Source organism: Saitoella complicata (genome assembly GCF_001661265.1).
Source record: "Saitoella complicata NRRL Y-17804 unplaced genomic scaffold SAICOscaffold_7, whole genome shotgun sequence".
Taxonomy (NCBI): domain Eukaryota; kingdom Fungi; phylum Ascomycota; class Saitoellomycetes; order Saitoellales; family Saitoellaceae; genus Saitoella; species Saitoella complicata.
In genome coordinates, this window is record NW_017566998.1 from 57068 (window position 1) to 70169 (window position 13102).

A 13102-nucleotide genomic window follows, 5' to 3' on the forward strand; every position below is an offset into this window, starting at 1 on the left:
CAGCTACTGGTACGTCAACCGCAACATCGCTCGACGACCGTAGAGGGTTGTAGACGGTCGGTAACCGCGAATTGCTCGAAACGTATATAAACGACCCTGCCAAGAAGAAGGCCAGGATAATCAAGCCCACTCGAATTGGTCTTGCTACAGCCATACTGAGCGGTGCTGTTCCTCGGAATTAGACAGAGATAAATGCTCTCGTAGCTATCGTCGGGGGTGTATGCTGCGAACCCGGGCGGAATTGAACGCGGTCAAGTCCCGATCCATACCGTGACGAATGAGGTAAGCACTAGCGAGGGGTCAGGGCGCAAACTCAACACCATACACCGAACCACCAGATTCCTGGAAAAGTTATGGCCAGTGTATCAGCAGCCCTGAACAGGATCCTTCCAGCTCCTCAGTACGATGACGAGTCAACCGGCCGCGAGGATGACCAGATCGGTCACGAAGAGCAAGCGTTGACAATCACCAATGCCGCGCCGCCATACGGTCGACGACAAGGCTGGCAGCCTCGGACAAACGACGATTTCGGGGATGGTGGTGCATTTCCCGAGATTCAGGTTGCGCAGTACCCACTCGATATGGGCCGGAAGGGGAAGAAGTCGACGAGTAACGCGTTGGCGCTACAGGTTGATGCAAAGGGTGCGATCAAGTATGATGCGATTGCGAAGCAGGGACACGGCGATACGCGAATTGTACATTCTAGCTTCAAAGACCTCATCCCACTGAGGCAGCGAGCCGACGTGGGCGACATCTCCCTCGCCCGTCCCTCCGAAGAAGATGTTCAAGCAACCGCCGAGAAGACACGGGCAGCCCTCCAAAAGCTGGTATCCGGACAGCTAGCAGCAGCTAATCCGAAGAATGTCCGCGTCAACTCTAACCGAGAACCAACCTACGTCCGCTACACCCCCGCCAACCAAATGGGCGAATCATCATCCACACACCACACCCAACGCATCATCAAAATGGTAGACGTACAGGAAGACCCAATGGAACCGCCAAAATTCAAACACCGCAAAATCCCACGCGGACCAGGCAGCCCTCCACCACCCGTAATGCACTCACCCCCCCGCCGCCTCACACACGAAGAACAATCCGCCTGGTCAATCCCCCCCTCAATCTCAAACTGGAAAAACAACAAAGGGTACACGATCCCCCTCGACAAACGTCTCGCAGCCGACGGCCGCGGTCTCCAAGATGTCGGCATCAACGATAATTTCGCGAAATTGAGTGAAGCGCTTTTCGTTGCTGATCGGAGTGCGAGGGAGGAGGTAAGGGAAAGAGCGAGGATGCAGGCAAGGTTGGCGGAGAAGGAGAGGGAGGCGAAGGAGGAGCATTTGAGGGTTTTGGCGCAGAAGGCTAGGGAGGAGAGGATGGGTGGGATGGGGATGAGGGGGCGGGTACAGGAGCGTGTGCATAGTCCAGAGGGGTCGGGGGCTGCGAGACGGGATGTGTCGGGTAGTCGAAGCAGGAGGAGGTCATACACCCCCTCCCGCTCCCGGTCTCGAACCCCTCCCCGCCGCCGCGCTCGCTCCAGCGCCATAGACGAAGAAAGCGAAACCGAAGAAGACCGCCGCGCCGCCGCCGAACGCGACTCCCTCCGCCGCGAACGCCGCGCCTCAGCCGAACGCCAACTCCGCCTCTCCCGCCTGGGCACAGCAACCCAAGCCCGCATCCTCCACCGCGACATGTCCGAGAAAATCGCGCTCGGACTCGCGAAGCCAAGTCAGTCAAAAGAGGCGATGTACGATGCTCGATTGTTTAATCAGGAGAGTGGGGTGGGGAGTGGGTTTGGGGAGGAGGATGGGTATAATATTTATAGTAAGGGGTTGTTTGCTGCGAGGGAGGGTGCGGAGGCTATATACCGTCCTGGAGGGTCGGCTTCTATTGATGTAGACGGAGACGACGCGGATGAAACCCTCGCGCGCGCGACGAAGGGGGAAAGATTCGAAGTCCTTGGACGAGCGAAGAAGGGGTTCAGCGGAGCCGATGCCGCGGTCCCGAGGGAGGGCCCGGTTGTGTTTGAGAAGGATACGGTTGATCCGTTTGGTGTTGATAGTTTTTTGAGGGAGGCGAAGGAGAAGGCGGACGGGGGGAAGAAGCATGGGTTGGATGAGAGTACGACGGGGAGGAAGGAGAAGAGGGGGAGGTATGAGTGATGCATGCATGTACAGTGGGATTATGGGATATTCGGGAGGAGGAGGAGGAGACAGGGCATGACACCATCATGATATCGATCAATTCAAACAAATGCGAAATATCAAACTCCGTGAAAGAAAACTCCAATGCAATCCAAGCCATGAAAAATGAGAACGTGTCTACCTGTATCACCACAAAACATAAACACAAATGTTCCTCTCCTTGAGCTCACTCGAACCTGAGTGCCGTGTTTCTCGCATCCCAACCGTCTTCATCCAACGCAGCTCGAGCTTCCAATTCGGTCACATTAAACCTCTGCATTATCCACTGTAACTTGACTTCGTCTAGAGCTTGTAGTCTTGCTTTTGATGCTGTTGAGACTACGCTTGCCCAGACATCCTCTTTCCTCGCTTCCTTGACTATCTTGACTCGCGCCTTAAAGAGTCCGACAACCGGTCGGTGGTCCGACACACGGACAGTGAAGCGATCGTAGCTCAACGCTGTGATCTTGCTCGATACGGTCCGGTAAAGAATACGATCACACCACGCCGGAACACGCTTCTTCTCGCTCGAGTCGTAGTTGTCCGTACCCACGTCATACTTGTACGTAGGCGCAAACTTGATCGGGGGTTCGACGAACGCACGGAGACGTAGTGCTCTGTTCTTTCGTCTCTCGACAGTGAGCTGGTCGTATTCAAGGAGTTTCTCGATATCCCCTCTCTTGATCCTGTCGATGGCGTTTTCGCGCGAGAGGCCTCCGATGCGGTAGTTCAGGTCGCCGTTGATGAAACAGCAGTCGTGGTCAAGAACCATTGATCCATCACCACCACCGACGAATCTGTTACTGATCGTTGTTGGGTCGTAAACCTCCGCCGGCAGCGAGGCCTGTTCCAAAATCTCGCTCATGTGGCTGTTGCGCTGAGCCGTGTGTGATTGACCCGCAGCCAAATGACAGTTCACGAAACAGAATGACGTGTCGTCCAACGCGAAGCGCAGGACGAGTGCACCCTTGTTTCCGTGCAGGCCTCCGAGACCAGTCTTCACCGTCGTGGCAGAGAGATGTTTCACAGCTGCCGACTCGGACGACTTGACGAAGATACACGTGAACAAACCGACAAGGTTTGCGGAATGCACGAGCGTGTACGGATTCTCATGCGCCATGTAGAGCTTCACGGACTGCGCGAGTCGTTCTTGCCAGAGTTTATACCGGTGCGAAATGTTCTCCTGAAGCTGTCCACTATCCTTCTTTCTGGATTTCAGTAATGTTTCTGTAAATGACTGTCAGCGGTGGTTTTTGGTGTCCACTACAGCTTCACCTACTTGCGGTCAACTTCTTATCCTCCAGATCCACCAACTCCTGAAACCCGAACACAATGATCTCAGGCGAATTCCCGCTCTGTAAAATATTCTCCAAGAATGCCGCATCCTCCGGATCCCGATCCAAGTTCTCAGGCTTACTCGCTCCCGCATTCCACGTACAAATCTGAACCCGGATATCCCTGAAATCGCAATACTCGTGACTCCGAGCATACATCTGCCTCTCCTGCCAATCAAGCGTCAACAGCGCGTCCCATATCTTCAAACTGTTATCGAGACCCAACGACACAACCTGGAACCCCCGTTTCTCATTCGCCGTCTCAGGATCAGCGATGAGCGAACTGACAGCCTGTTTATGCGCCTTCCAATCCTTCAAGACCTTCCAAGGCTTCGAGTCCATTTCGTAGACGTATACCATACCCGTAGCGAACCCTACCCAGAGTTGGTTCCGTACTGCAGCCATCGCTGTCAACTTGTACGAACTCACGTCGATGATTTCGACACAAGCTAACTGACTCCTCGAATACACCCCAATCTTCCCATCCTCGTGCCCTAGATAGACCCTATCCGGCTCCTGCGGCAACAAAGCGCCACACTTGATGATCCCGAGCGGTTTCGACGGCATAATCGCCTTCATACTAACGTTGAACGGTACATTCCCATCATACGTCGGTCTATACACATTCGCAGACCGATGACACCCAAGCCAAAGCTCATCCCCAACAACGAGCGCCATCGTCTGCCGTGTCGCGACTTTCCACATTTTCGTCTTACTCCCCAACAAAATCGTCCCCGCTCCAGCCTCTGGTCGCCAAACAAGGAGGGTTCCAGTTTCGTCGATACTCCACATATCACTCCCGCATCGCACGATAAATGTGATGGCGCCAGAATGTCCCACTCGGGCTTCCTGTACCGTAGAATGGCTGAGGTCGATTTCTAGTAACGTTCCATCCTTCGTCCCGACCCACAAAAACTGCCAATCCTCGCCGCCTTGACAAGGTTTGAAACATGCGGCAGTAACCTTGTAATCACCGAATACACTTGAATATACACACTCCCCGCCGACAGTGTCGAAGACTTTGACGACGTTACCGGAGGCAACACAGGCATATACACCACTAATTGCATGCACCTTGCTTTCCATGCGGCATTGCACCTCTTTCGCACCCGTCGCAAACACGGGTGGTCGACGGTTACTCGCCGACGCATCCGGATAATTCTCCCCGCCCTTCCCTTTCTCCACCACAGCGGCCGCGGGCTCCGCAGCCTCGACCTCATCACTTCCTTCCTCATCGTACTCGGGCATGGTACTACTACTCGGCACCGGCGTAATCGAACCCGTACTAACCTGTCGTAATGCCGGACTTCCAGGCGCGGAACCCTGCGCACTCAAACTCGGACTCCTGTATCCACCACTAGCGGCTGCTGCATCAACACTCTTTCTCGTCGGCGGGGGAAGTCCGCTGAGCGGGCCACTTGTCGACATCCTCTTCGGCGGAGGCGGGAACAGCGAGCCACCCCCTGGCGTTGAAACTTCGCCGGGTGTGGGCGGCAAAGCCCTAGCAGCATCAACGCTCCGTCTCGGCACGGTATTGGGAAACTGCTGTTGTGTCGCGCTCTTCTCCGCGCTTCGGGGGCGAGACGGAAGATGCGGTCTCGCCCCCTCCTGAGATGATTTGGGGTCCATACTCCTCCTCGCTACCGGCGGGGGAGGCGGCGGGACACCACCTCCGCCATTGTGACTTGCATTGCTGGCTGTAGGAGCCGGAAGTGGTGGCCGCACATTGGTACCAGTACCAGACGCCGTCGAAGCCGAGGCCGTAGGCGCAGGAAGATGTGGCCTCTTCCCCTCCCCACTCACCGATCCCGCGCGACGCTCCGCAACATCCCTATGTAGCGGCGGAGGCGGTAACGTCCCCGCAGCCGTCTTCGGCAACGTACTGCCCCCAACCCCTACCACTCCCTCTGTTCCTCCTCCGCCGGAGGTCTCACGTGCGGGCAATTCGGGCGTGGGACGTTTCGGCTTCGAAGCCAGCGCCGGTGCCGGCGCCGAGTCTTCGCCCGATTTTTGGGGTAGGAGTGCTTGGTGCCGCGGCGGTTCCGGGAATTCCATGCCCAGCCCCAACGTACCCTTCCTTACCGGCTTCGGTGGCGGCTCCTGCTCTTCCGCCTCCTCGGATACCGGGGGCGACGTAAACGGCGAACGCGTCGGCGGGCTAGCGAACGGGCTGCGTCCACCGATGGGTGTATGTACTTCGTCTGATCCCTTTCTCCTAAGCTCGGTGCTGGGTCGCGATGCGGGCGGCGGTGGTGGTGGTGGTGCCGCTTTTTTTTCCTTCTCCTTGGAGTCGATGTGTTCTATCCCTACTGGCGGCGGCGGCGGGACGGCACTACCTCTCCTCGATGGGGGCGCCGCAGGTTTCTGAGTCGGGGTATCCGCTCGAAAAGGTGAAGTACTCAGATCGAAGTATCCTGGCGTGAACTTCGGTGCTGTTGCTTTTGCGCGCGGGGAGGGCGGTGGAGGGGGTAACTTCTTCCCAGCAGCGCCGGGTATATCGACCGCGCGTAACCTCGGGCTTCCAGGCGGTGGTGGTCGAGCCACCGGAGCTGCAGGAGCCGCTGGCGCCGGGACATCTTCGCGCTGTGGAGTGAGTGGTGGGTCGATCTTGAATGTCGGATTCACGGCGGTTGGTGTACTTGGCTGAACATGTAGCTGTGGTATTCCCGGCGGTGCAGGTTTCGGTTTATTTGTGAGGTTGAGCGGATGTGGTTTCGAAGCCGTTGACCGTTCTGGTGATCCGATGGGTGTAGGGCCAGCGCTCAACCCCCCGACGCGTTTTACGGGTATTGGCGGTGGTGGGCCCTTTCTCCCCTCTTTCAGTGGGCTTGTTGGGCATTGTGGTACTGGATGATGTAGGACTGCACCATGGTCGTTCGTCTTGGATGGTGCTGGAGCTGTGGAGGGAGACTTACTCCTCGAAACACCTTGCGACGAAAGGTTCTCCGTACTCGTCGCGAACTGCTCAAACCGCGAACGCAGCGAGCTCACACTCTGCGCGATATCATCTTCCCGCTCACTTGACATCTGGTAATGTTCAAGGTCGTTCACAGAATGAAATGGAGAAAGGATGTTAAGGTAATCGGATGACAGCTTGGCGTAGGACTTGCGATGTCCGGGAATGCAGGGGCTGCTTTTGCTGGATATTGCCTGAAGGGGAACTCCAAAACACAACACCAACCGACAATGTGTAAGCATATCTTGAACGCTCAGGTCTCTATCCGCGCTCCTTGTTGTCGGTGAGTCGCTTTCCTTTCCTCCTCATTCTCGCGTCCCGAGTCTCGATGGAGCTACCCTGGACGACGTGCAATGGCTGACAACGTCGTCAAGAAAATGGTTCGACTGCGCAGCCTGCCACGCTGAAACCTCTGACCACCCCCTCAAAAAGACCGCCGAAATGTCCCTCATCTGCAAAAAATGCAAAAAGGCCTTTCGGAAGGACTTAAACTCCGGTGATTTCGACGACGAAGCAGACGAATACTGTCCGCACTGCGATAACCATTTCCTGCTTGAGGCTGTGGAGCCGAAAGCTGCATTGAGGGTTGAGGGGGAGGATGTTAGGAAGGATGCGAGGATGATTAAGGATGATAGGGTTAAGGTTGATCCGGCGAGGAGTTTGTGGAGTGAGCAGGTTGATGGGACTTTTCGGTTGGGTTAGACACCTAAAGGGGGGTATATGCGGGTGGAAAAGGCATTTAGAGGGGTATATGAGGTTGAGTATGCTTGGGTATGGCATATGATAGGTGATGCTTTGTTTTGCAAAGGCGTTATGTGGGTTCTGGGCGCAAATGACAATTCTTGGTATATTTGGGAGAGACATGACAAAACGCAATCTTCCCACAGCAGTCCTCTCCTCACCTCATGTATCGTTCTCATCCCCCACCCCCCTGTATATAGCACCCCCCAATACAATTACGACGCACCAGCAGCACCAGCAGTCTCCGTTGTCACCGTGTTCCCACTAGCAGCACTACTCGTCGGCTGTGCCCCCGCTCCTCCCCTCCCCGCCTTCTTCCTCGCCGCCTCCGCCTCCTTATCCGCTTCGATAACCTTCACCAACTCCTCCACCTCCGCAACCTCAACATACTCAACCCCCTTCCCCTGCTCAAGTACCGCAATCTCAATATTCTTCGCCCCAGTCTGCACGACTTCCAACAAAGACTTGATCGCGAGTTTGATCGTAGCTTCGCGGTCCAAGTCGTCAGTCCAATTACGCTCGAGGAATTCTCGGACAGTTTTAGAGGAACGGCCGATCGCGTTCGCCTTCCACGCCGAATAAATCCCCGATGGTTCAGTTTGGTAGAGTCTCGGAATACCATCCCCAGAAGGATCAAACCCAACAATCAACGTACTAAGCCCAAACGGCCTCACACCTCCACTTTGCGTATACCTCTGCTGCACACCAGCGACATACCTCGTAATATACTCCACACTAACCGGATCCTCGACAGTCAACCGATAGGATTGACACTCGACACGGGCTTTGTCGATGAGGACGCGGGCGTCGGCTTGGAGACCGGCAAAGGCGAGACAGATGTGCGTGTCTAGGAGGGCGATTTTGCGGATTGTACGTGGGTCTTGGAGTTTTAGGGCGGATTTCTTTTCAACGCCGAGAACGACGGTGTTTTTGCCTTTGACGGCGACCTGTGATAGCGGTTAGCTCCTGTGTATGGAAGGAGACCTTCGAGGAGGAAGGGCAATGGACGTACGGCACAGGTTCCGCGACGGACGGCTTCGAGACCGTATTCGACTTGCAACAAGCGGCCATCAGGCGAGAAAACGGAGAGGGCACGATCGTAGGACATCGTTCGTTATCGCAATTGCTTCAATTGACTTCTTCAATTGCTTTTGTTCTGCTCGTTACCTCGACGTACGCGCGTATATCAGGGACGACCTACGTCAGCCATACACCGCAAAGAGTTACCCTGAGGAATGTACAATCAAGGGCACTGCATCTGGGTATCCCCACCCATCGCCCGAGAGGCAACAAAAAGGTCGACGTTACACCTCCCGGGTTGCGATTGATCCGTTAACAAAATGCACTCGATCCGTCGCCAAGCCGCTTCGACCCTCCGTCAGGCAAAGATTAGGCCTTTTTGCGCCGTCGTCCGTGCTGCTACTCCTGCCGCGCAGAGATGGGCGACGACCCAGGCGGGCGAGAGTGGTGCCAGGACGGACACGCCCAAGGAGAAGGCTCCCGCTCCGAAGCAGGTCAAGTTAACTGCGGATTCTTACCCGGAGTTGAAGCGTGATGAGAGGTTTGCTAAGGTTCGCTGGAGTTGGGGTTGATAAAGATATCGGCTAACAACGGTCAACAGCTCACGAAGGAGGACGTCGAACACTTCAAGTCTATCTGCTCCGCCCCCGTCATCGAGGGTCTCTCCACTGACGCCTCAGATGATCTCGAGCCCCACAATGCGGATTGGATGCGCAAGTACCGCGGTACGTCGCAGTGTGTCCTCAAACCGAAGACAACCGAGGAAGTCTCCAAGATCCTCAAATACTGTAACGAGCGTTCCCTCGCCGTCGTCCCACAAGGTGGAAACACCGGTCTCGTTGGTGGATCTGTCCCCGTGTTCGATGAGATCGTCATTAACCTCTCCAACATGAGCAACATCCGCTCTTTCGACCCCGTCTCTGGTGCGTTCGTTTGTGATGCTGGTGTTATCTTGGAGGTTGCGGATAACTATCTCGCCGAGCGGAACCATATCTTCCCTCTCGACCTCGGTGCGAAGGGATCCTGCCACGTCGGTGGTAACGTCGCCACGAACGCCGGTGGACTCCGTTTGTTGCGCTACGGATCCCTTCACGGAACTGTGTTGGGATTGGAGGTCGTGTTGCCCGATGGAACGATCATGAACAACCTCAACACCCTCCGCAAAGACAACACCGGCTACGACCTCAAACACCTCTTCATCGGCGCCGAAGGCACGATCGGTATCATCACCGGTGTATCCATTCTCTGCCCTCAACGCTCCGCCGCGAAGAATGTCGCATTCTTCGGTGTCGAGAGTTACGAGAAGGTACAGGAGGCGTACATTAAGGCCAAGGAACAACTTTCGGAGATTTTGAGTGCGTTTGAGTTTATGGATGGAGCGGCGCATGAGATCGTTACTGCGCACAACGACGTGCGGAGGCCGTTGGCGGATCAGCATCCTTTCTATATCGTGATTGAGACGAGTGGATCGAATAAGGAGCACGACGATGAGAAACTCGGGACGTTCTTGGAGGATTTGATGGAGAAGGAAATCGTCTCAGACGGTGTCGTCGCCGAGAACGAGACACAGGCATCCACCATCTGGGGCCTTCGAGAAGGTATCTCCGAATCCCTCTCCAAATTGGGCGGAACCTACAAATACGACGTCTCCATCCCCCTCAAGGAACTTTACTCCATGGTCACCGACACCAAAACCCACCTCGAGAAGGCCGGCCTCGTCGGTGAAGGATCCCCAGTCGTCGACGTCGTCGGCTACGGACACTTGGGCGACGGCAACCTCCACCTCAACATTCCCGTCCGCTACTACGACAAATCCGTTGAAAAAGCCCTCGAGCCCTTTGTCTACGAGTGGCTCGAGAAGCGGTCTGGCAGTATTTCTGCGGAACATGGGTTGGGTGTTGCGAAGAAGCCGTTTTTGAAGTATTCGAAGAATGAGGTGATGATTCGGTTGATGGGGCAGATTAAGAAGTTGTATGATCCGAAGGGGATTATGAATCCGTATAAATATGTTCCGGAGGCATAGATAGAGAAGGGAAAGTGCCAAGGGAGCTTGTGATTTGAACTTCATATAGCATACTTATACACATCGTATACCTACTTTACCTATACTAGCCTTGCGTTCCAACGCTGCGCCCTTGCCGCCCTTCATATACGGGAGCCTCTTGACAAGCAGGTGACACCCATTGCACACAATTGAGCAAAAGTTAAGCTCTTTCTACAGAGAAAACCAGCACAGATGTGCAAAGGTGTTCATAGATGATGAAGAAAATGTTTATGTCTTTGATTCGAGCCTTGATAGGCTCCTAAGAATGTTGATTTTGTGCCCATTGGGTCGGATCTTACCCCTATGGAACCAAAGCCATACACGAACGACTTGGGGCTTCGTGATTGAGGACAAAAGAACAATGTATGTGTGCAGTAATAATAAGCATAAGCATTCGCAACTCAATGTAGTAGGTAATTATAACTCTCGACATCCTCAATAAATAATCATACACTCCCCAAAACCCAAAGCAAAAGTATCAAAAAATCTATATCGTAGCAATCCCCTCTAAATCTTATCTTCTCTTCTCTTCATCTATATCGTCTAAACTCACCACTTATCCACCCTTAATAGGGTTAAAAGTAGTCGCCGGATCATTCACATCCTCCCCCCTATCAGCCCTAACCTCATTCAACAACGTCGGCTCACTCCCCTGCCTTCCCCTAGCATTTTCAACATCCTCTCTTCCGTTGTCAACACCACCAGCGCCCTCGACCTTCTCCACCCCCTCAATCTCCGCGATCTGCCGCTCAACCTCATGCTCCGTCAACCTCGGCATCGTTTTACTAACCGTAACATACTCCATCCCCCCACCATTCAAATACCCCTTCGCAAACAACAAATCAATCTCCTCCAAACTCCTCCCCTTTGTCTCGGGATAGTAAAAGTAGATGACGGGGATGAAGAGTGCATTCATGACTGCGAAGAAGAGGTAGGTTCCCCATCCGATTGAGGCGACCATGGTTGGGACGACCTGGACAACCATGAAGTTAAAGATCCAGTTTGCGGAGGTGGAGATTGCGTTTGCTTTAGTGCGGGTACGGAGGGGGTTGATTTCGGCGGGGTAGAGCCACGGGAGCTCCAACCATGTGGATCCGAAGAAAATGATATAGAGATAGAGTCCGAACGCCGCACCCTTCGAGGCGGACACGGAACCGGGGATGAGACATGCGAACGTGATGATCATAGCCACCATTTGGCCGAAGGAGCCGATGAGGAACATTGGACGGCGACCCAACTTCTCCACAAGCGTAAACGAAGCCAAGGTGGAAAGCGCATAGACGGTCGCAAGAACACCACCGAGGACCAAAGAAAGGGTACGATCAAGATGAACCGAGTTCTCAAACAACACTGGACAATAATAAATAACCGCATTACATCCACCCAACTGCTGGAAAACCTGAGAAGAGGCACCGAGCAACGTACGACGGAGATGTTGTGTTTTGCCACCAGTGAGGAGATCACGGTTTTTGCAGTGGCCCTCGCTTTGCACACGTGCGATTCCAGCCAGGATATTACGTTTTTCGCGAAGGACGGGTTCGGAGTCAATCGCCTCGCCACGGAGGAATGCAATAACCCTCGTTCCCTCATCCTCATGTCCATGCGCGAGTAACCAACGCGGAGACTCGGGGAGGACGCAAACGCCAGCGATGAGACCGATCGCGAACACGATTTGGAAGGCGATGGGAAGACGCCATTGGACGTGAGATGGAACGAAGGAGAGACCAAAGTCGAACCAGTATGCGATGAAGGTTCCGACTGCGATCATGGCTGCTTCGATACAGACCAACATACCACGACTCGCACCCGTCGAACACTCAGCCTGCCACGTCGGAATCGTAGCAGTGTTGAATCCGTTTCCGACACCCGTAACAACACGTCCAATAATAAACTGCCCGAGCCCAAAGTGTGCATCGAATGCGGTGACCTGAATCACAGTCCCCAAAATCATGATGACCGCACCCAGACAAATCGTCCTCAAGCGTCCCATCCGTTCACCGAGGAAGAGAGCAGTCAGCGCTCCACCGAAACAGCCGAGTTCGTACACGGAAGTCACGGTTCCTTGGATTGTGGAGGCGTGTTGGTCGGAGCCGTACGTTGCGGGGAATTCTTTGTTGAAGTATTCGCCTGTGATGATGCCCGACATGACTCCCTGATCATATCCAAACAACAGAAATCCGATGGTCGCGACAGAGGTGATTGCCCACCCCAACTTCGCACCACGGAGACCGAGGTAGTTACGGCCGTTGTGTGCGATATCCCGAGATGGAGATGGCGAAGGGCTCGTGCTCAGTGCGCCCTTTGGCTCTGGACTCGGCGCATTCCTCGTCGTTCCAAATGCCATTTCGTCGAAGATCTTCGTTGTTCTTCCAGTGCGCGGGGGGGATCAGGCCTTCTTATACCCATGGCCATGCCATTGCCCACAAGAGGAGGAGGGAGGGAGGGTGTACCAACAACACGTGATTTGGGGATATTAAGCGAGAGTGCCGATCGCTTCCTTTCGCTTAGGTGGATTGAGCTACGTCAGCCCGTGCCCGGGAGCGCGTCAACCTCCCCGAAGGCCCGGCTGTCCCTGCATCCGGAGATTAGGTTAAGGTTGGAGCAGCACCGAAAGGGGAACCACCGTGCGATTGCGAAGGAAAACAGCCAGGGGTGACGCTGCTCTTCCTGAATTCGAACGCCGGCCTGGTAAGCCCCCCGCTTTACCCGCAAGCCTCCTAGCGCTGTTCACGTTCGTACGACGTCCCTGCGTGCATCAGTGGCGCATTTGATCGGCGTGCTGTAGCGTTCCCCGAGCTCCAAGTTTTGCCGGCGCGCGGTTCGGAGA

The 13102-nt window shown here is 54.8% G+C and overlaps 6 protein-coding genes across 6 annotated transcripts; 3 read left to right on the forward strand and 3 right to left on the reverse strand.

The window, feature by feature from the left end:
* Window positions 1-353: 353 nt before the first annotated feature.
* Window positions 354-2159, forward strand: SAICODRAFT_55138 (uncharacterized protein; the record flags this gene model as incomplete). The annotated part of the gene is made up of 2 exons (XM_019169347.1): window positions 354-1477; window positions 1556-2159. The coding sequence occupies 2 exons, from the start codon at window positions 354-356 to the stop codon at window positions 2157-2159; spliced, it is 1728 nt and encodes a 575-aa protein (XP_019025161.1).
* Window positions 2160-2367: 208 nt separating this feature from the next.
* On the reverse strand, window positions 2368-4762 carry SAICODRAFT_55212 (DNase I-like protein; the record flags this gene model as incomplete). The annotated part of the gene is made up of 2 exons (XM_019169357.1): window positions 2368-3407; window positions 3460-4762. The coding sequence occupies 2 exons, from the start codon at window positions 4760-4762 to the stop codon at window positions 2368-2370; spliced, it is 2343 nt and encodes a 780-aa protein (XP_019025162.1).
* Window positions 4763-6700: 1938 nt separating this feature from the next.
* Window positions 6701-7427, forward strand: SAICODRAFT_64832 (zinc finger protein; the record flags this gene model as incomplete). Its single annotated transcript, XM_019170101.1, has 2 exons — window positions 6701-6753; window positions 6845-7427. The coding sequence occupies 2 exons, from the start codon at window positions 6701-6703 to the stop codon at window positions 7170-7172; spliced, it is 381 nt and encodes a 126-aa protein (XP_019025163.1). The 3' UTR covers window positions 7173-7427.
* On the reverse strand, window positions 7409-8367 carry SAICODRAFT_90454 (N-terminal nucleophile aminohydrolase). The gene is made up of 2 exons (XM_019171698.1): window positions 8224-8367; window positions 7409-8158 (listed from the first exon to the last, which is right to left on the reverse strand). The coding sequence occupies exons 1-2, from the start codon at window positions 8317-8319 to the stop codon at window positions 7427-7429; spliced, it is 828 nt and encodes a 275-aa protein (XP_019025164.1). The 5' UTR covers window positions 8320-8367; the 3' UTR covers window positions 7409-7426.
* A 120-nt stretch (window positions 8368-8487) lies between these two features.
* Window positions 8488-10354, forward strand: SAICODRAFT_18140 (FAD linked oxidase). The gene is made up of 2 exons (XM_019165905.1): window positions 8488-8782; window positions 8833-10354. Exons 1-2 carry the CDS (start codon window positions 8552-8554, stop codon window positions 10252-10254), a joined length of 1653 nt encoding a protein of 550 aa, XP_019025165.1. The 5' UTR covers window positions 8488-8551; the 3' UTR covers window positions 10255-10354.
* Window positions 10355-10831: 477 nt separating this feature from the next.
* SAICODRAFT_55054 (putative monosaccharide transporter) lies at window positions 10832-12619 on the reverse strand (the record flags this gene model as incomplete). Its single annotated transcript, XM_019169340.1, has 1 exon — window positions 10832-12619. The coding sequence occupies one exon, from the start codon at window positions 12617-12619 to the stop codon at window positions 10832-10834; it is 1788 nt and encodes a 595-aa protein (XP_019025166.1).
* Between the last annotated feature and the right edge of the window lie 483 nt (window positions 12620-13102).